Genomic DNA, 22203 nt, shown 5'->3' on the forward strand with positions numbered 1-22203 from the left:
GCGGGCTCTAGAGCGCAGGCTCAGTAGTTGTGGCTCGTGGGCTCAGTAGTTGTGGCTCGTTGGCTCAGTAGTTGTGGCTCGTGGGCTCAGTAATTGTGGCTCGCGGGCTGTAGAGCGCAGGCTCAGTAGTTGTGGCCTACGGGCTTCGTTGCTCCGCGGCATGTGGGATCTTCCCGGACCGGGGCTCGAACTCGTGTCCCCTGCATTGGCAGGCGGATTCTTAACCACTGCGCCACCAGGGGAGTCCCCTCCTTTTTTTTTTTTTTTTAATTTTTAAAAATTTTTTACACTAAGATAGCAAACAGTAAATACCATTCTACCTTTTCTCCCCGCCACCCACCCACTTAACACTGTATCCTGCCACACCTTCCTTATCAGTACAGAAGAACGTTCTTGCCACGTCTTTCACCATGGATATGATGCCCATACATGTCTGTCTCATACTTTTTAACCGTTCTCCTGCTGATAGACAGTGGAGTTGGGTTCCAGCCTTTTGCTACTGCAAACCGAGCCGTGGTGAAAACCGTGTACGTGTGTCACTGCGCCCGTGTGTAGGTATCTGTAGGATAGAATCTCACAAGTGCAGCCTCTGGGTGGAAGGCTGTGGACATTTGCAGTGTCGCTAGCTTCTGTTGCACTGCTCTCTAGACAGTTTGGACTGATTTCAGCCCCTCTGGGGTGGGGGTGAGTGCCGGTTGGCCCTCATTTGAAAGGCCGACTGCCAGAGCATCCCAGGACCCCAGTGCATGTTCTCTATCAAGCTAGGCCTGTAGGGGGACCTCTTCAGTGCCATGTCCTAGGACCGAAGCCTCTCCAGCTTCTCCCAACCCTCCAGCCAAGCCGTGTTCTTTCCTGTTCTGTGTCCTCCAGATAAACTGCGTGACATTTCCTCACCCAGACACGATGCCGGAGCAGCAGCTGCTCAAACCAACCGAATGGAGCTACTGTGACTATTTCTGGGTAAGTGGTGCCTCAGCGTCCCCCGCACTGCGGCCCCGGGGACCAGGAGTGGACACCCGGGAGGGGGGCGGTGGCTTGAGCTCAAAGAAGAGCGACCTCTCCGGGTGAAACCTAAGGGGCTGGCAGTCGATTGAGCCCTGGAGGCTGGAAACTTAAGTCCCACTTGGAGTCTAGATCATTCCATAAATCTCAGAAAGTCCACAGGGCAATATGGAAACTCCAGGCAGAATGCAGGTAAGCTGGAGTGTCCCCTTGCTGCTCCAGACCCGCTCTGTCACTCTTGTAGGTGACCTTGGACAGTCCTTCTCCTCCTGGACAGCCTCCCTGTCTCCATCAAAGTCACAAGGAGGTTAGGCACAATCTGTAGGGGACTCCAGTTTGAGTAATTCTGTGGTTCCAGAGCTTTTGCGTATTGTTCATGGGTACGGAGTTTCAGTTTTGCAAGATGAGAAAGTTCTGGAGGGGGATGGTGGTGATGTTCGCACAACAGTGCAAATGTCCTTAATGCCACTGAACTGTGCACTTAAAACTGGTTAAGATGGTAAATTTTGTGTGTATTTCTCCCAAATTAAAGAAATATCTTTTGACAGATGCAGAGTCCTGCTCAGAAACCCTGGGAGTAGTCCTGGACATTTGCATTTTCAAGTTCACCATGGCTTTTAAAATGAAATCACCCCATTCTGGAATCAGACAGTGGTGATTGTAGTCCGACCTGTGTATATATTAAAAACCAGTGAATTGTACACCTACAAAAAGTAACCTTTGGCAGAGGCCCCAAGGAACCAGAAACTTTAAAAATCAAAACTTTTTTTTTTAACCACCTGTCAGAATGGATTATCTACCCTTTTATAGATTTGCTAACCAAGTACTAGACAAAAATGCTTTTGTCTTTCTACCAAATCTCTTGCCCTTCAGAAGGTAGCCAAAGATTCCTATTGCTGTGTTTCTTCCAGATCTTCTGAGATATGTGCAGAGACAGCAAATACTGTAGAAAGGGCTCTGGCTTTGGCGGCAGACACACCTCGGGGGGAGGGGTGAGCCCAGGGGTGAGGGTGAGCAGGGAATCTGAGTGTCCGAGACCTCGCAGGCTCCATAAGTATGCTGAGTTTTATTCTGTTTGCAGCAGGAAGGTGGTGGAGGGTTTAAGCAGGAATCGGACGTGATCTGATTTGCCTGTGTCATGTAGGGAGGGCTGTAAACAGGCAGAAGTGCCCGTTAGCCTGTGGGAGGCCAGGAAAGGTGGTGGCAGCTGTGGAGATGGAGGGGAAGAGCTGGGTTGGAGACATCATCCTTAAGGGGGGTGGGTGCAGGAGAGACGTCATCCATAAAGAGGGGAGCAGGAAACAGAGCGTGCAGGGGAGACCAGCTCAAGCCCCGGGCGTGGGCACCCTGGGAGCCGGAGGTCAGCGGGTGGCGGATGGTGGGGGATGGTAGGGAGCCAGGGGGAGTGGGTCGTCCTCTGCTGCGGGACTGCATCATCCAGCTCCCATCTTGGTTCAAGCCCTCCTGGGACTCTGATATTTACCCCAGGGTTTTATCTCTCGGACCATCAAGGCCTTTTCCCCTCATAGACATTTTTCTGCTGACACAGTTATTAAAGCCCACTTCCTTGGGCTGGTTTTCCCAGTGTGGACAAATCACTCAGCATATACATCCTCTCAGGGAGGCAGATTGGGGCTCAGTATTTCACATAATTTTTCTTGGGCTTTTTCATCAAGAGGTAGCATTCATACGATGGAGGGCACACGTCTTAAATGTACTTGGAGTAACTTTTCAATGGCCAGAGCAGCCCCCTTGTGACACGGTGTGCCCCGTGTGGTGATGATCTCCCCTTCAAGAGAGGTATTACAGTGTGGCTCAGAGGGCCCTGGGTCAGGGCAGCTGAGGAAGGGATCCTGCATTGGGAGGGAGTGGGCAGGTAAGTGGCATTCTCCAGGCGTCACCAGCCCTTTTCTTTTCCCCTCTCGTAAAACAACTGTTCTAATGGGATGTTAGAGGTGCAGTCCATTCTTATTTTAGGGCGAGTGGTGGGAGACACAGCCTAGAATTGGAAGGACCTGACCGCTTTGCCCAGTGGCTGAGCTGAGAGAGAGCCCAGGTCTTTCCAGATCCTGGGACAGGGTTCTCACTGATGCTCCTCTCTGTGGTGGCAAAGGACCTATTTTTTTGTTGTTGTTCTTTTGTTGTTTTTTAAATTTATTTATTTTTGGCTGCATTGGGTCTTCGTTGTGGTTTGCGGTCTTCTCATTGCGGTGGCTTCTCTTGTTGCGAAGCATGGACTCTAGGCGTGTGAGCTTCAGTAGTTGTAGCACGCGGGCTCAGTAGTTGTGGCTCGCGGGCTCTAGAGCGCAGGCTCAGTAGTTGCGGCACACGGGCTTAGTTGCTCCACGGCATGTGGGATCTTCCCGGACCAGGGCTCTAACCCGTGTCCCCTGCATTGGCAGGCAGATTCTTAACCACTGCGCCACCAGGGAAGCCCTATTTTGACCTGTTTTTAACTCCTCCCTTTAAGTATCAAAGCATTTGACTCTGGATTGCTGGTGGGAAAGGCTGCCTTGGAGGGGGGACAGCTTTAGGAGTGGCGCCCGCCAGGGTCCAGGAAGGCTCTGAGGGTTGATCTGCAGCCGTAGCTGTGGGAACAGGTGCTGGATGCTTGTCTGGCAGGGAAGGCCATGCTGGGGGTACCAGGGAGGCAGCGAAGGCCGGGGAAGAGCAGGAGAGAGAGATTCAGGCGTCTTTGAGGAGGGTCAGGCGAAACAAAACAAAAAGCATTTAATTTTGAAATTTTAATATTTGCTTGCAAAATGAATTGGGTACTAAATTTCCATTTCATTGACTTGGCCATCTTCCCCAAGTCCTGACATTTCTTTAAAGTAACTAATTTAAATACCATCCACTGAAGACTTGGTATTTGCTGAACACTAGGCTAAGCTGTTTCCATGTGTCATTTGTCCTGAGATGACCACGTGAGGTGGTTGCCATTAGTTCCCCAGTTTCATGGAGTGAGCAGCTCAGATTTAAAGTGAGGGAACTTGGGCTTCCCTGGTGGCGCAGTGGTTGAGAGTCCGCCTGCCGATGCAGGGGACGCGGGTTCGTGCCCCGGTCCGGGAGGATCCCACGTGCCGCGGAGCGGCTGGGCCCGTGAGCCGTGGCCGCTGAGCCTGCGCGTCCGGAGCCTGTGCTCCGCAACGGGAGAGGCCGCAACAGTGAGAGGCCCACGTACCGCAAAAATAAAAAATAAAAGTAAAGTGAGGGAACTTGCCTGGGATTCCCCCGGCTGGGATGTCAAGCCTGGAAGCAGGCACTTTCCCACTGTGGCTGCCCTTCAATCCAGCTTCTCCCCAGAAGTCACTACGATCTTTTACGCATGTGCGTTGGAGGATGCCACTGCCCAGCCAGTGCAGAGAGGATGGCATGGCTCAGGACTGGGGGTACCTGCCCCTGAGGTTACGCACTGTCTCCCAGCTTAGTCAAGCTGCCAAGACTCTGCAGAGGGTCCAGCCAGCCCCAGCAGCTACCTGGTGCCTGTGCTCTTGGCCACATACCCTTCCTCCTCTTCTTTCCCAGGTTGTAGGGTTGAGGGGCACGGACATGGGGTGGCGGCAGCGATCAGGGCTTAAGCATCAGAGAGCACGTGGGGACAGGAGCGCCAGGAGAGGCGCGAGTTGGAGCAGCCGATACTCCTGCCCTTGTCCTCCCTCTGGGGCTGAGGACAGGGTGACCAGGCACGTCGGGGTCCCTTCTGGGGTCTGTCTTCCCTGCACTCCATTCCTTCTGGCTCCAGACTCTGATGTCACCTAAACGCTGCTGCTTCTCTTTCCTTCCTAGGCTGATAAGAAGGACCCCCAAGGCAACGGAACCATGGCTGGGTTTGAACTGCTGCTTCAGAAACAGCTGAAGGGCAAACAAATGCAGAAGGAAATGTCAGAGTTCATCCGGGAAAGGTGAGGCCTGGGCCCTCCCAGCTCCAGGGACTGGTGACAGCACCCACCTTGGTCCCTGAGCCCGAGGGAGTGAGCAGCCAGGGTGAGCACTGCACACCAGCACTGGGCTTGATTAGCACTAAGGGGAGGGCAAGACGGGAGTCGCAGGCTTATGGCCCTTGGGACAAGTCTGGCCAGCAGATGTGTTGCTTTGGCCTGTGTGATGTTTTTAAAGATTTGAACCAACAACAGCAAAAAAAATTGGTGGATATTACATTAAAGTCTGCATGTCTGGCATCTCTGGGGAGAGAAGAAAGTCTGGCTCCATGGCTTTGCATCCCTCATGCAACAATTGGCTGGAGCTGAAGAGCAGCCGCCCCTGTACAGGGAGTGTGTGTTTCCAGTTTGCCACAGTCCCCACCGCTCCCTAATGTCTCCCCACACAGACTGCTTGGCCCCTTTGCTTATCTACGCATGCGCCGCCCTCATTTGAAGCGCCATTCCTTAACATAACAAAAAAGGAGACTGTTACCTTTCAATTCATCTTTGAGCCAAAGCCATGTCCCAGGCCTGGGCATCCAGAAACCCCCACCCTCCCATTCCTGCTTTCAGGGAGCTCAGCCTACTGGGAGAGTCAGATAAGGTCATTACGGTAAGTGCAGGGATTATAATAGTGGTTTGCCTGCCCGTAGATGAAACAATAAATTCAGCCTCATGGAAGGGGGGAGAGCCACAGAGAGAAGTTCCTTCTTCATCTCCCCCCTCCTCAGTCTTTCCAAGTTCTGAGACCCTGTAAAGCACATACCCACACACCTGCACACTCATACAGGTGCATATACCCCCCCCGTTCCACATGTGTGCACACACACATACACACAGCTTCCCGTCTGGAGTTTCCAAGGCACACTGGAAATATTGATAGTAAATGGCAATAGATTTTTTAATTTTTTTTTTTTTTTTTTTTGCGGTATGCGGGCCTCTCGCTGTTGTGGCCTCTCCCGTTGCGGAGCACAGGCTCCGAACGCGCAGGCTCAGCGGCCATGGCTCACGGGCCCAGCCGCTCCGCGGCATGTGGGATCTTCCCGGACCGGGGCACAGAACCCGTGTCCCCTGCATTGGCAGGCGGATTCTCAAGCACTGTGCCACCAGGGAAACCCCAAGCAATAGATTTTTTAAATGTTTCTGTTTTAATTAGAGCAACAATAATCCAGTAACAATTCTATGGCGTTTTAAGGTATCTGTTTTTCTTAGGAGGCCTATTTTCTATTGGTATAATCAAATCTTTATTTTATGACCCATTAAACTGGTAGGAGATTGAGAGATTCTGTAGCTCAGGTGTGAGAAAGCAACAGTAGGAAACAGGCCAAGAGGAAAATGGCTAGAAAAGCCTAGTTTGAACACGCTTAGGGTTTACACTTTCGTAAAGAGGTCTTGTTAACAAATAAATGGAACCTTCCGCATGAGAACGCTGGTCTTCCCTGGGACAGGTGGACTCCTGTGACTTTTCTCAGTCCACCTGGGGTCTTGTAGAGGCGGACCTTTCAGAGCCGGGAGGGGTGGGAGCTGAGGTGCAGAGGTGAGAGCTGGGCCGGGGCCAGGGAGTTGGGGGGGCATGGCAGACATCCGGTGAACCACGTGGCCACAGCTTAGGGGAGTGATGCCGGCTCTGGAGGGGACGGGCCTCGTGCCCAGTGCATGCCGTTGGCATTGATGAGCCTTTGGAGGTTTGAAGCTGAGAGCGTGACATGGTGAGATCTGCTTTCGCCAGAGCTCTCCTGGCTGGAGGCTGGCCATCCGTGTCCTCCTGGGGAGGGGAGGGACTAAAGGCTGAGTGGATGGAGAGGAAGTGATGGAGGCAGGCTTGAGAGTATGTGGAGATGTTGGAGCTGGTAGTGAGAGAAGGAGCGAGACTGAGCCTCTCAGCACCGAAGCAGGAAATGATCATGACTCAGAACACGGCCCTGGGACTCTGTCAGGCCACCCTTCAGCTCCTGATCAGCCTGGAAGCAAATGCTGCAGCCCTGGGAGCATCTCTGGGGTTTTATTCATTTGCCAAGTGATGGACCAGGGGCCTCTTTGAGGCCCCAGCCCTCTGGCCAGCTCTGCTCATCACAAGCACAGCTCCTCGGGGGACCACTTAGGCAGTGACTGATACCATGACAACACGTCTTACACGGTCGTGCCAGATAATACAGAACGCTCCCCGGAGAGCTGCCTTGAAAGCGTGTCAAGGGCCTGCCTGCCGGAAGCGAAATCCAAGGCAACTTCCCTCTCCGGGGAAGTGGAATCCACCGCGGAGCTGGTCACTGCTGCTTTCCATGGAAATGCTTGCACTCTGCAGGCTTGGAAGCTGGGGACCCTGGGGTCTGGGAGAACGTAGAGAGGGGTTCTGTTCCTGCTTCGGAGGGGCCAACGCCACCTTGCAGGCTCTCAGCCCAGAGCCCTGGGGCTGGGAGAGGGGGCAGCCGTGGTCCATCATGGGTTACATTTCTTCGTTTAAGTGTCTGCTGTGTGTCCAGCCCTGTGCTAGGAACTGTGCAAGTGACCACTCTTATCCGCACAGCCTAGAACACAGGTGCACATGCCTCACTTTGCAGATGAGGTTCAGACAAGTTCGTTCATTTATTCATTCAACATGTATTGATTAAGCACCTACTGTGTGCCAGGTGGACAGACAAGAGCCATGTACTCGCAGAGCTTATGGTCTGGCGGGTTCGTTTCCATGGTTAATAAGTGGCAGGGCTGCAGGTCGGACCCACAGTCTAGTGCTGGGGAGCTGACATGTTGGATTTTCTCCCTTTGCAGGATAAAGATTGAAGAAGAATATGCAAAGAACTTAGCTAAGCTCTCGCAGAACTCCCTGGCTGCTCAGGAGGAGGGGTGAGTAGGGGACGGGGGTTCCCTGTTCACTGATCACTGATCGTTGCCATGGTCCCATATGGATGAGGAGGTCTCCATAGACCTGGCTGAATGTGGGTGCCCATGATTCAAGGTGGGCATTCGTGGCTCCAGCTGGCCAGCCATGGCTCCGGGTGTGGGTGTTCACACTCAGGTTTGGCACCTCCATATTATCTACTGTCTAGCGGCCAAGGGCCTCCTGCCAGATGCTGGAGTATGTCAGGACCCCCTCTGCCCTGTCACCTGGTAGCTGGGAACCAGCCTCCAGATGCCAACCCCTGCTCCCCTTTCTCTGAGAGCAGGCTGGTTGGAAACTAGGTGTGACAGGATGCCACACCCAGCCCCCTTGTTTAGAATTCTCTCCTGTGGGCCTGAGGCCCAGGCTCCCCTCCCCCTCCTGCTGTGACAGTCCAGACCTCCTTGGGTGGGACCCAGGCCGGGAGAGGCTCAGCCCCACCCTCCCAGCCACAGAAAGATCTCTAGTTCGGGAAGGACTGTAGCCTTCTCCGCTCCATCTGTTAACAAAGAGTTTCAACCTGTTGGTGGGAATGCAAAATGGCACAGCCACTATGGAAAACAGTTTGGCAGTGCGTCAGAAAACTAAACAGAGAGTTACTGTGTGATCCAGCAATTCCACTCCTAGGTTTATATCCAAAAGAATTAAAAGCAGATATTCAAATACATGTACACGCATGTTCGTAGCAGCACAATTCACTATAGCCAAAAGGTGGAAACAACCGAAGTGTCCATCAAAGGATGAATGCATAAACACATTGTGGTCTATCCACATTGGATATATGGATATATGATGGAATATTATTCAGCCATAAAAAGGAATGAAGTACTGATCCACATCATTATGTGGATGAACCTCGAAAACATTATGTTAAGTGAAAGAAGCAGGACACAAAGGTTGCATACTGTATGATCCATTTACATGAAATGTCCAGAATAGACAAATCCACAGAGACAGAATGAAGATGGGTGATTGCCAGGGGATGGGAGAAAAGGGGACTGGAAGTAACTGTTTAATGGGTATGAGATGTGTTCATCTGCTTGGGCTGCTGTAACAGAATACCATAGACTGGGTGGCTTAAGCAACAGAAATGTAATTAATCACGGTTCTGGAGGCTGGGGAGTCCAAGGTCAAGGTGCTGGCAGGGTTGGTGTCCGGTGAGAGCTCCCTCCTTGCGTTGCAGGTGGCTTTTCCTCGGTGAGGAGAGACAAAGGGCTCTCCGGTGTCCCTTCTTCCCCACCCGTATGACCTCATTTAACCCTAATTACTTCCTTAGAGGCCCCATCTCCAGATAACAGCCACACTGTGGGTTAGAGCTGCAACGCCTGAATTTGGGGAACACATGCAGTCCATCACAGGGTGATAAAAATGTTTTGAAACTAGAGGTGATGGTTGCACAAGATGGCAAATGTAGTAAATGCTTATCCTCTTTAAAGTGGTTAATTTTGTGTTATGTGAATTTCACCTCAATAATAAAACAAATACAGTCTCAGGAGGTTAGAGTTGCAAGGTCCCCCGAGGTCCTCTCTCTAGTCCGACCTCCCTCCAGTGCAGACTCTGTTCGAATCCCTCCTGCAAGGGGAAGTGAGCCTCTGGGGAGGGAAGACATTCTGTCATGGGGTGGCTGTGGTCATCAGAGAGTTGTGGTGTTGAACAAGGCCAGATCTGCCTGCATGGCTTGAATGCTTCAGGCGATGGGGCTTTGCCAACCAAATGTGGCTTTGATTAGGGCCTCTGTGCGGGCTCGCTGTCTAGCCAAGAGGCCGCCTCTGAATGATTTTCATTGACCCAGCAGGCCACTGGGTGGTCCTGTGCGGCCAGTGTCTCTTCCAGGGACATAAATGAAGTTGCCTCCGGCTTCCTCCTACTCCCTGCACCGGGCCTGAGACCAGGGCAGGAAGGGAGTTGGTCGGGGAGTCTCCCCTCCGGCCTGGGAAGGGGGCTTTCCTAAGTACCCCCATGTCCTGCAGTGCAGAGCTGCTCTGGAAAAGGCTTCCACCTCCTCGGCCTGAGCTGCTGCCAGGGACACTCCAGCCGGCCAACACGCACAGCATATGCTCCCAGCTGCACGAGCCAGGAGTCAGCCCTCGCCATCATGCCGTACACACGTGCACCCACAAACACGGGGCAGCCCGCCACACGCTCACGTTCCAGCATCGGCGCTGCCCACGTGCAGCACGGCCAGGAACACATACCCCATCTCCCCTGCGTGCACGCATCACCCCCAGACACACGCGCCTTCCGGAGGCGCACGGGCCCGCCCCTGATCACAACCCACAGCTACTCTGTTTTGCATTCACACACAGCTTTGCACGCCAGCCCGTCCACCTGAAACTTTCGAAGCGCGATGCCGGAGCCTAGAAATGTGGGGCAGCCTAGGGAGACGCGGACGGGGAGACTTGAGTTGTGCTGTGTCCAAATTAGATTCCACGGGGCGTGTGCACATTGGTAAATAAACAGAATCAGGTGATTTGTCCTGCCCGCAGTTTTGCTCTCCTGTGGTAGTTGTGACAGTAACATGTGTTTTGATTTGGCAGGCTCAGATGGTCTGCTGGAACCGTGGGAGAAATGATATCTCGGGTTTTTGGTCTGGTTTTGTTTTTTCATTAACCTCTTATCAGATGAAAAGAATCTCTCTTCAATGAGAGAATTCCTAAATGGCCTTTTTTCTAACTTGTGACGTGGCTCCAAGGCGACTGGAATATTGGGAGGGGAGAGGCCTGCTTGGGGCTGGACCAGCTCAGACAGGCCCAGCTGAGTGTTTGGAGGGATGTCCTCCTACTAATGAGGGCCCAGCCTGGAGGCGGGGCCGAGGACATCGTCCTGAGCGTGAAACTGTGCTTTCGCCTTTCCTCCCGATGACCCTCAGATGACAGTCTCGGGCCACTGTCACTGTCCCTGGGCCAGTTACTGACCACGTGCTCTGCTGACAGCAGACTTACAATCTCTCGGCACCACCAGGGCTTCTGGGTTCTTGTGTGCGCCTCCCGCAGGCTGGCGAGTAGCTCAGCTGCAGGGAGAAGCCCCCTCCAGCCCCCTTTCATCAAGCTCCCGCTCCTCCTGGGGCTGCTTCTGTAAGCTTGTTGGCTTTCACTGTAGCTGTGTGATCCATCTTGAGATTATCTTTGTGTGTGGCATAGGTCAGGGGCGGGATTCCTTTTTTCCCTGTGGATATACAGTTGTCTCTGTGCCGTTTCTTGAAAGGCTGTCTGTTCTCCATTGAGATAACTTGGCGCCTTTGCTGCAAGTGCATCCCCTGTATCTGGGCGACTCTTTCTGGACCTGCTGTTCTGATCCCGTATCTGTATGACTATCATGACCGCTTCCACCCCCTCCTTCCCCCACCCTGGACCCCCTACCCATCTGCGCAGTCAGGTAAGGAGCCAGGCCACCCAGCGTGGGCCCAGCCCAGCTCCCGGGAGCTCAGGCCCTTCAGGCCAAGACAAACGCCAGCAGCATGGATCGCTCCAGTTCTCACTCCATCTCTTCTCGGGTGGGCCCCCCAGCTGGGATCACCTGAGGGGACCTTGCTTTGCTGCCTGACTCCAAGATAAAATCAGTCAGTCATTTCCCATAAACACCCGCCTCAGCCTGAGCCAGCACCATGACCAGACAGGCCCAGACTCTGACCACAGAGATCTGTTCTTTTCTGTTCTGTTGGGTAATTCTCAGCTGCTGGCCGCTCGGCTCAAAACCCAGAAGCCTCGCAGCATGCTGTCTTTGAATCAGCTTTTTGCCCCTCAAGTTTAATGAATTCTCTGGGGGAAGTGGCTTTTTGATGAAATTAAGTCAACTGACCGTTCAGCCCGGGTTTACCAGCTGGGTGGAGAGGTCTCGAGCAGACGTGCAGGAGTATCATTTTGAAGGTCATCAAGGTTCAAGAGTTCCAAATCAGGGAGACTGGAGCATGGGGGCCTGCATTCAAAAGTCTGGGGGACTTCAGGAGATTGCTTCTATTTGGAACGTCTCCTACCAGTGGAGACGTTATTTAGCTTAGAACACTTTGCCCTCCTCTGGTTGGCTGTGGGCAGCCCTGGGGTTCACAGTCTAGAATAAGTGCTAGCGGGGGGCCACGCTCCTGAGGCTGGTGATGGCAAGCCTTCTCTGCTGCGTGGGCGTCCCTAAGAGGTTCCTAGACCCAGGCGGTCCATTTTTGCCCTCCTTGGAAGTCAGGCCGCTGGCGGTCTGCCCGCAAGCAGGGCTGTGTGGTGCCTTCTGTTTGAGAAGGGCTTCTCCCTGAAAAGGCATCCGTTCTCCTTCCTTGGCTTGCCAGCAGGCGTTTCCCTCAACAATAAACCAGGGAGGAGCGACAGGAAGGCCGGAGACAGTAATGGGCCAGGTATTAGGGTCCTCACGGCACTGTACCCCACCTCCCTCTCACATCTGCCCAGCCCTCTGGGCTTCTGGATATTTCCCCAGGCCCTCGACTGTCTGCTGCAGTCTGTTCTCTCAGCTTGGTTCGGGAAGGTTCCTCTCCTCCCATAGGTCGAGGCGTGGGCCTCATGTTTGTTTTGTGCCTGGCCTCTGCCTCATCCAAGTCCACGGTCTCTTGTGTCGTACGCTCCCCCGGGACTCGGGGTCAGGACCCAGCATCCTGTCTCGGGGGGGGCCATGGCCTCTGACCTGAGGTCGGTGTGAGCTCCCCGAGCCTCATCGACTCCTTGATGTTGCAGCTCCCTGGGAGAAGCGTGGGCGCAGGTGAAGAAGAGCCTTGCCGACGAGGCTGAAGTTCACCTCAAGTTCTCCGCCAAGGTAAGCCCTCCCTGGGTTGGTCCTACACACCCATGTGCTGCTGGACGTTTAGCAACTGTCTCTCCAGGGTGTGATGTTGCAGTTTCCATGGTGTAAATTTCAAGAGTCGGGAAGAGTTGCTACCATTAGACCGTGCTCCCCCTAGACCAACAAAACAACATCAGTAATCATACACGTCCATCAAGAGCGTGGATAATAGTCAGATGTAGTTAGGAGGGTATGAGGATATGTTATTACCTTTGTTTTTAATTTAGTTTGTTAATTTTAAGTTTAGATCATTTAATTTTTAATACCGGCTGGCTTTAACAACCAACTCACAAAATTCCTCCAAATTTAACCCTGGGCTCTGATGAGCCAGTGCGAGCAACCCCAGCACACCTCTGCGAGGTGAGGGTAGATGCCCCTCTGTTCCTCGGGCGAGCCCCTGAGTGGTGAGACTGCACTTTTGTGTTGCTTGGCTTTCAGAGGAATGCAGTGGCATTTTCTATCTCTTCTTAGTGTCGGGAGAGACTAGACTATTTCGAAGGGAGAAGTTTTTTGTTGTGTTGTGTTTGTTGTTACACAATTTCAGACTAGGTAGCTGACCCTTCTTTCCATTGGTCCAAAAGTCTCTAGCACCATGCCCTTGGACAGTGATGTTTCTCTCCTACTCACTCTGTCTTCAGGACTCAGAGTGGCGCCTGGTACATAGTAGATGTCAATAAATATTTTCTGAAGTTATGAGTGAATAGGACCTCTGACGATCTCCTCTCGACCCCCTAGTCTTTTCAGGCCTACTTTCTGCCAAGATTTCTCCGTGTTTCCAAACAACCCTCTCTTCCCCACTCCTGTCTCCAAATTCCCTCTCAGGCTCTCAGCTGCTTTCCAGGTGGAAAATAAACCAAGAGTCTAAGGGGGAAATTCACACTGAAGTGTGAGTGACTGATGGGGCCGCCCACTAGGATGCTTGCCTTCTAAAGGACGAGAGCCCCTGGAGAGGGGCACCATTCCCGGTGACCTTTGCCTACTGGGTCTACGCTCTTTCTTCTGCCCTCCCACAGTCACCAGCCCAAGAGGACACTGGGACAAAGCGCTTAAACCCTCTGAGCCCACATTTTAACATCAGGGAGTACACTACCTTCTTCAACATCAGGGTGTAAAAGGAGGAGGATGCTACTTGAACGTGGCATCCCACAAAGATGGCCGCTCCTTCCCGCGACTTCCACACTCAGTGCTCCCAGGTCCTAGGTCTTTTCTAGCGCTTCCTCCACAACAGTTGCATTTCTGGGCTTAGTGCGCTGTTGGAAGACAGGAAACTGACTTTGTATCCAGGTCTCCACCCCACCCCGTGATGGTTCTCCGCACACCGAGGGCAGGATGAATGACTCGTACGGCTGAGATGTGTGAAGGAGCGTTATAAAGAGCTGGGCTGGGAGGAAAAACAGTGCGTTACCAGCTCCCTGCCCCTGAAGGATGCTGGAGCCCCAAGACTGAGTTGACACCCAGATGTGAGCGAGAATTCCTGGGCCAGCAGTGGCACGCTAACCTCAGACACCAACACTTTGCAAGGAAATTGCCTCTCAAGTACTGGGAGAGAAGGGAGCTCCGTGAATGGGTCTCTCTTGAGCCTTGCATACAAAGCAGGGAGGTGTTTCTAAGCTGTAGATCACCCTTCTCCCTCCTAGCCCCCAGCAGCTCCAGCTTCTGCGGTGGTGGAAACTTCCATTGACTGTGAGATGAATGCAGAGGCTGCCATTCTGAGCCATGGGGCTGGGAGCCGGGTCTGCGAGCTTCTGAAGGGTCGCCTGCCGGAGCCCCAGGAACCCTGGTGGCATTTACTTTCCATCAGCAGGCCGCCTGATTCTCCATTGTTCATAAGGTACTCAGCGGGTGACAGAGCACGCCCCCATGCAGTGTTTTCCTCTCATCTTTCCTTTCACTGCTGCTCACAGCAGCACGTCTGGTCACCAAACTGGGTGGGTTTTCCCCACACCAGCCAATTCCCTGACCCCAGCTGGGGTTCCTGCAATTTAATTCAGTTCTGACACTAACTCCCCCAGGGTCAGCATAGGATCCTGCAGGTTAAGGACTCAGTCCTACAGGACCAACCCTACTTCCGATGGCTATCATAAGTAGTGGGGCCTCAGGTTACCCACAACTTCTGTCCAACTTGGCTACAGATCAGGGGTTCCCGTGACCCCCTCCTCAGGTTTGATAATTTGCTAGAACGGCTCACGAAACTCAGGGGAACACTTACTAGGTTTACCAGTTTATTATATATGAAAGGATATGATAAAGGCTAGAGATGTGTGTCCACATCTGTGTGTGTTCACCAATCCAGAAGCTCTCTGGGCCCTGTGATTGACAGATTGTTATGGAGGTTTCATCACATAGGCAGAATCAATTATTAATTCAGTCTCCAGCCCCTCTCCTCTCCCCAGGGGATGGGGAGGGGGCTGAAAGTTACAAGCTTCTAATCATGGCTTGGTCTTTCTGGTGACCAGCCCCCGTCCAGGAGCCCAGGCAGAGGCACCTCATTAGAACAAAAGACCCTCCTATCACCCAGGAAATTCCAAGGGATGTAGGAGCTTGGTATCAGGAACAGTGGGTCAGAGACCAAATATTAGACCAAAGGACGCTCCTAGGACCTTTGTTGTTTAGGAAATTGCAAAGGCTCTAGGAGCTCCAGCCAGGAGCTGGGGACAGAGACCGAAATATATATTTGTTATTATATCACAGCATCACAGTGATGTTTAAGTGTTAGGTGTAGGATATAATTCATCTCCCTCAGTTTTATCAGCTGCTGTTCAAGACGGCATCTCCGTTTCACAAATGAGAAGGAGCAGAGGAGTTAAATCGCAGCCAGTGGTTACACAGCCAAGTGGGCTCAGCTGCTGAGGAAGCAAAGGAGAGGACTGAGTGAATTGCAGCTTTGACCCCCAGACCTTTTCTCCGGGCAGACCAGTTGCATTTAAAACACAGAACCCTTGGGCTTCCCTGGTGGCGCAGTGGTTGCGCGTCCGCCTGCCGATGCAGGGGACACGGGTTCGCGCCCCGGTCCGGGAGGATCCCACATGCCGCGGAGCGGCTGGGCCCGTGAGCCATGGCCGCTGAGCCTGCGCGTCCGGAGCCTGGGCTCCGCAACGGGAGAGGCCACAGCAGAGGGAGGCCCTCCTGCCACAAAGAAAAAAAAATAAAAAATAAAAATAATAAAACACAGAACCCTGTTCTGAGGAGCACTCTGCCCTCTCTTAAGGACTGTCCAGGGCAGTGCAGTCTGGCCCTCCAAATGCCGGGATGTTTTGATTCAGGGCTGACTTCAGGTAGCTGATGGGAGGCTTCTGAAGAACGTTCACACAAAATTCACACATAGATTTTTCCATAAGAATGGCTGCTGCCTCCAGCCCATTGGTCAGTGTCGGTGCCCTCAGGCAGTCATGGTGGCAGCCCAGTGGTTGTATGACAATTCCTTGAAAAGAAAAGCCTCCAAGGACTCTCCGTCCGCCCTGGATAATACGTCTCCATATGTGCGAAATCCATTTTACCATCTGCTCCAAAAGGCTCGTTGAAAAATTCCACCCCGAATGTTCTGTGTCGGGGGCAAGAGCTCTTTAAGAAATGCAATTTCATTTCAGGAATCTTTTAGGCTTTTCTAGTCTCCTAGCTCGAGCCATTGTTCATAGCAACAGGCTGTTAAAGAAATAAGATTGCTATATATAAAGGAAGTTATACCCGCTTCTGGGTGAAGAAGGGAGAACAGAAAAATTCCTTCTGATGGGAGAAAATCTAATCCTGCAATCGAGGCCATGCATTCAGCCAGAAGATTTTGGGGGGCACGGTGAGCCTCAGGAGATAAGACTTTTATGTCAATGCCATCACTAACAAGCTTTGTGACCTTGGGCAAGTCACTTAGCATCTCTGAGCTTCCATTTTTTCATGTGTGAAATGAAGAGATTGGACCAGATCAGTGACTTGAACCTTACTTGACTGTGACCCACAGTTATACATTTTCCATGGCCACCTGGAACACACAGGTATCCACATCCAGATATCCGCATACAGATACAAATGTACGTGGCTAAAACAACTGTTTGTGAAACTACTTATCCTCCTGCCTAAAATGCACTCTGATATTTTCTCTTCGTGTCTGGGCTGTGCTCATCTAAAAGCAGGTCCTGACCCACTAAAATGATTTCACAACTCTTAGTAACCCACTGGACTAGATACAGGCATACCTTGTTTAATATAGCACTTTGCTTTAGTGTGTGTGTGTTTGTTTTGTTTTGTTTTGTTTTAACAAATTGAAGATGTGTGGCAACCCTCCGTTGTCAGGTGATGGTAAGCATTTTTTTAGCAATAAGTATTTTAAAAATTAAGGTATGTGCATTTAAAAAAACATATTTATTTATTCATTCATTCATTTATGGCTGCGTTGGTTCTTCGTTGCCGTGCGCGGGCTTTCTCTAGTTGCGGCGAAGGAGGGCTACTCTTTGTTGCGGTGCGCGGGCTTCTCATTGTGGTGGCTTCTCTTGTTGCGGAGCACAGGCTCTAGGCACACAGCCTTCAGTAGTTGTGGCAAGGGGGCTCTGTAGTTGTGGCTCGTGGGCTCTAGAGTGCAGGCTCAGTAGTTGTAGCACACGGGCTTAGTTGATCCGCGGCATGTGGGATCTTCCCAGACCAGGGCTCGAACCTGTGTCCCTTGCATTGGCAGGCGAATTCTTAACCACTGCGCCACCAGGGAAGTCCCGGTATATGCATTTTTAAGACGTAAAGCTATTACACACGTAACAGCCTACAGTATAGTGTACACATCACTTTTATGTGCACTGGGAAACCAAAAAAATCCATGTGACTCGATTTATTGCAGTCTTCGCTTTATTGTGGTGGTCTGACCCCAAACCCACTATATCTCCGAGGTCTCCCTGTTGTCTCTGAAATTCCTGCCAACTTGAGTTTTCTCTTACTCTCTTCTGATGAGTGACGTGAAAGGAGGTGACTGGAATTCTGAAAGGCAAATCAAATGGCTTCAGTAGCCTGTGGCATCCAAGCCAGGCCAGCTCAAGTTCATGAGGACAAGCTTCCAGGGAGGGCTTCTGCCTCCTGGTTAGCCAGAGATGCTTAAACGTTAAGAATGAGTATAAAAAAACACCCAGCCAACTTTCTTAAAGAAAAAATTAGCCTTATTGTCAAGGTACTTAAAATACAGAGGGAGAATCCATGGGTCTTCAATCCACGGGACTGAATCGCTTCTGACAGCCAGTAGCACGATGTTTCCAGAATGTCATTTGGAATCGGGGGAGAGCGTTTGGGTGTGTTGGCAGGATCCTGGGCCCTTCTCCAGACCGCAGAAGCTGGGGCCGGCGCCCAGGACTCCTGAGTATTGATAAGCCTCTGCAGGGTCACTCCTGGGTACATGAAGTATGGAAATCCCTCCGAAAGAGACCGCGGAGTTACTGGGTCAACAGGCTGAGTTAACCCACGTAGAGCGGCAGGAGCCGGTTCCCGCGGCAGCCAATTATGCGGCCCCGCCCCCTCCTCCCTCCTCTGTGTGGGGAAGGTGTTCTCTTGTTCTCAGCAGCGCTCGAGTTTGTGGCGTCTTACAAACTGCCACCAGATGGGGGTGTCTTCCTGTGCAAGGAGACTTCCAAGGGATCAAAAAAATGATAGCAGACGTTACAACCAACAGGAGGAGAAGGGCGTTTGTGCAGCCCGCTCTCTGTTAGTCTTTGAAGGTTGTCCACCAACAAAGCATCGTCTTGTCACCCAGGGCATTGGGCCCTGAAGATCTAAGTAGAGAAGGATCCCCCACTGTGCACCAGCTCCGGCCAGATGCTGCGGACACAGCAGTGACCAAGCCCGCGTGGTCCCCACCCTCCTAGAGCTCAACAGTCATGTGTGATCGGTGGCTTAGGACGAGGAACACTTCTGTCCTTGAGGGCTCTGGGGAAGAGATAGTGTAGGAAGAAAGGCGGCTGGCGAGGAGGAAGAGGAGAGCGATCACAGAACCCCAGAGTTGGGATGTCATCCATCCAGGGAAGATCAGCTCTGCTTCCCAGAGGGGCGGATGGAGGCTGAGGGACCCTGGAAGGCAGATTGAGGGCGCCCAAGGAGGCCAGTGGGTGGGGCTCTGAGAGGCTGAGTCGGGGGGCTCTAGGCTGTGACTTTGACCACAGCAGATCCACATTTATCTGTTTTCTTATCAGATGCATCTCATGTTCACAACCCCCGCCCCCAAAAAAGTTTTAAGTAAAAGTTCTCCTTCCAAAGAGAGTGGAGTGGGAAAGAGGGAAGGAATAAAAGAGAAGGAAAAAGCTTGAAAACCAACATCACCCAGCACCTCTCAGAGCATGAAGAACCCTTCTCTGTCCCTGGGGGTGCGAGGCCAGTTCGTTCTGGTGCGGTGGGGTTGCACCAGCCTCCACGCAGAGACCAGCAGGCACAGTTCAGGAAGCGGGGGCCCCTGAGCTCCTAACAAGACCTCCTCGACATCCAGACCATGAGCAGATCCTCTGTGGTCTCAGCACCTGGCACGTAGTAGCTGTCCAATAAGTAGAGCTGACCCGAGATCACCTGATTAAATGTCACCCACGCAGCAGTCCCTGTGTTAAGTGCTTAGGGACACAGAGATGGTGGCTTGGGTTCTGCCCCGAGAAAGCTCCCAGGTTGGAAAGAAAGGGAGCCGGGACACCTGAGCAAAGTCCTAGAGGAAGCTCTGGGGACTTGGCGCAGGGAGGGGCTGCCCACAAGGGACTCGAAGGCTCCAGATGCTAACCCGTCCATTGGTGTGAACGCTGGGACGTGGCCAGCTGAGGTGACTTCCTCGACCGCTACCAGATAAGCAGCCACTTGTCTCTGACCTTCCGGTGGGAAGGTCCCCCATCCTCGCCTGCAGGGTTGGGGGCAGCGCCCCCTCCCTCCACTTGCAGCTGATGCTCCGGGGTGCTGGGTGTGTCTCCCCCATCGACAGCTTCACAGTGAGGTGGAGAAGCCCCTGATGAACTTCCGCGAGAACTTCAAGAAGGACATGAAAAAGTGTGACCACCACATTGCGGACCTCCGCAAGCAGCTCGCCAGCCGCTATGCCGCAGTGGAGAAGGTGAGGCCCAGGATGCCAGGGTGGGAGGGTCCTGCTGGAGGAGAGGGGGCTGGGAACCAGCAGGGGCTCCACGTGCCAAGGCAGAGGCTTTTGTCCCCCTCTGGCAGGATCTGGAGGGTGGGGAATATGAGATCCCCTCCCCCAGCCAAAGGATAGGTGGGCCGCTTCCCCCGGCGCTCATCTGAGTGGGAGTGGGCGTGGCTGCACCTGCAGCGGAGGGTATAGGGGGCCTCCATCCAGCACATGAGACAAGGTACACCCTGCTTTTGTGGGTCTCGGAGCCTGGATGTGCTGCCGGCGCACATGGGGCCCCTTTGCCTGGGTCTCACCTGGCAGATTCCCTCCTGACAGAATCAGCCCCCTGCCAGCAGCTGCCGCCAAAGGGCCCATGCTACCCCGGAATGGGGAGCCTGGTGCTACCAGCTGCTAAGCACTGCTGGGAAGTGATGTCGACCTTTGTGGTCCCTGCCGCCCCGGAGAAGCTGTGATTTTAGGACCGCTTGGGTCCCCAGTACGTGTACATGCTCCAGTGAAAACATGCTCTGAGAGGCTTGCTCTAGGCCAGGAAATGGGGATGAGAGGATGCTTTGCAGCCTCCACGTGGTCCCTAACTGGCTGGGTGATGCTGGTCTAGCTGCTTAGCCTGTCGGAGCCACTGTGGCCTCACCCACAAAAGCAGGGAACAGAAAGGACTCTTAGCTAGAAAAGGGGAAGCCAGGCCCCGTGTGCCCCATAGGCCCTTCCTGGCTCTGAGCCCATGAACAGCTTCACATCCTTGGACCTCAGGCCCGGAAAGCCCTCACGGAGCGGCAGAGGGACCTGGAGATGAAGACCCAGCAGCTGGAGATAAAGCTGAGCAACAAGACGGAGGAGGACATCAAGAAGGCACGGAGGAAGTCCACACAGGCGGGTGAGTGAGGCACCGTCGCCCGCTGCCCCATCCATCCTCACCTGGTCACAGAAACACAGACAGGAGGGGCTGAGAGATGGGGTGCCCGTGAACGTGCATCCCGCAGGATGAGGCCGGGGGGTGGGGCTGTGGAGCGGGGAGCAGACCCAGCTGTGTCCGGGCCATGGCAGGGGACAGGGCTCCCCACACCCTCCCTTTGGGCCAGAGGGCTCCTTCTGGTCCAAGCCCTGGATCTCTGGCCAGGAGGTGGACAGACTCTTCCAGGCACCCGGAATTCAGGGGTCCTGTCGCTGCGTGGAGCTCCTAGGGGAAGCGCAAACCACACCCACCCAAGCTGTCCCACCTCCCCGGGGAGTGATACTCCAAAGGTTCACCTCTGGTGATGGGCTTCTGCCCCAGGACAGAGGTCAACATTTTGTTTAAAGAAATAACCGTATTTCAGATTTTCTCCAAAAGATTTCCCAAGGAGTCAGCTTCTGCTTCCCCCTAGAGGTAAAGGTTAGCTAATGCACAAGGAAGGGGGAGAAAAACCAGTGAGAAACAGTCATCTAAAAAACAAATTGTTAAATATTTCTAAAAAACCAGTTTCATGATGTACAAGGACAATGCGTTTTGCTTTCTGGGATTAAAATGTGTGCTGTGGGATTAGGGTTTGGATTAGATGGTCTCTAAATCCCTTTCACCCCAACTTCTGGTGGACCTGGTATAATTAGTCCATTATAGGATGAAACAGCCACCTTAGTGACATTTTGAAATAAGGTGGTATAAAAATGTCATAACAAAGTAGTGTAATAGAAATACAGCATTTTATATAACGATCTTTAATGCACAGTGGTAGAGTACTGGATGCAGAAACAGAAGGCACGATATACTTGTGGGGAGTAGGAAAGGGAGCCCAAGGATGGGAGAGGCACATTTAAATTAGTTTAATTTATTAAACTATTAAAAAATAAAATTATATTACAAAAACAATATTGCTGCTTGACAAAAAATTTTAATCAACACGTAAGAATATAAAATCTTATTCCCCAGATATAATCACCATCAACACATCCTAGTGTTTTAATTTTTTTTTAAGTTTTTTAATATTTAAATTTATAGGGACTTCCCTGGCGGTCCAGTGATTAAGACTCCGTGCGTCCAATGCAGGGGGCCCGGGTTCGATCCCTGGTCGGGGAACTAAGATCCCATGTGCTGCACAGTGCAGCCAAAAAAAAATAAAAAATTCATATACATAAAATCATATTATACTGTGTTCTGAACTTATATTTTAATTGATATATCTTAGAGATAGCTCTATTCCATCACCCATAAATTTATTTCCCCATCCATTCATGTACATCAGACTTTTTAAACAGTTGAATAGCGTGCAAGTGTATGATCGTATCCAGATTTGTTTCCTCATTCCCCTAATTGATTTTTGTAAGACTTTCAGATTGTTTCAGAGTTTTTGCCAATGCCAGCGATGCTGTTACTATAAATGCATCTCAGGGGTGGGGGGAACAGAACCTGCATATAGACAGGATAGAGATGGGGTCGGGGTTTCTGGGTCAGAGGCTTATATTCATTTTGATAGATGTTTCCAAGTTGCTTTCCAGAGAGGGGCGCCCACCAATAGCTCTGTGAACACCTGTTCCCTAAACTCTTGTCAGCACTGAGTGCTCTCAGA

The 22203-nt window shown here is 52.3% G+C and overlaps 1 protein-coding gene across 2 annotated transcripts in view; it reads left to right on the forward strand.

The window, feature by feature from the left end:
- GAS7 (growth arrest specific 7) overlaps positions 1 to 22203 on the forward strand; it is a 34321-nt gene that overhangs the window by 6408 nt on the left and 5710 nt on the right. The window contains exons 2-7 of one of the 2 annotated variants that reach the window (XM_028499058.1): positions 871 to 960; positions 4789 to 4904; positions 7689 to 7763; positions 12471 to 12549; positions 19496 to 19624; positions 20411 to 20534. In XM_028499058.1, coding sequence (XP_028354859.1) covers positions 871 to 960; positions 4789 to 4904; positions 7689 to 7763; positions 12471 to 12549; positions 19496 to 19624; positions 20411 to 20534 — 613 coding nt within the window. Of the gene's footprint in view, positions 1 to 870; positions 961 to 4590; positions 4905 to 7688; positions 7764 to 12470; positions 12550 to 19495; positions 19625 to 20410; positions 20535 to 22203 lie in introns of those variants that run through there. The other variant, XM_055090084.1, reaches the window with a different exon arrangement.

Source organism: Physeter macrocephalus, chromosome 14, assembly GCF_002837175.3.
Source record: "Physeter macrocephalus isolate SW-GA chromosome 14, ASM283717v5, whole genome shotgun sequence".
In the NCBI taxonomy this organism is placed as follows: domain Eukaryota; kingdom Metazoa; phylum Chordata; class Mammalia; order Artiodactyla; family Physeteridae; genus Physeter; species Physeter macrocephalus.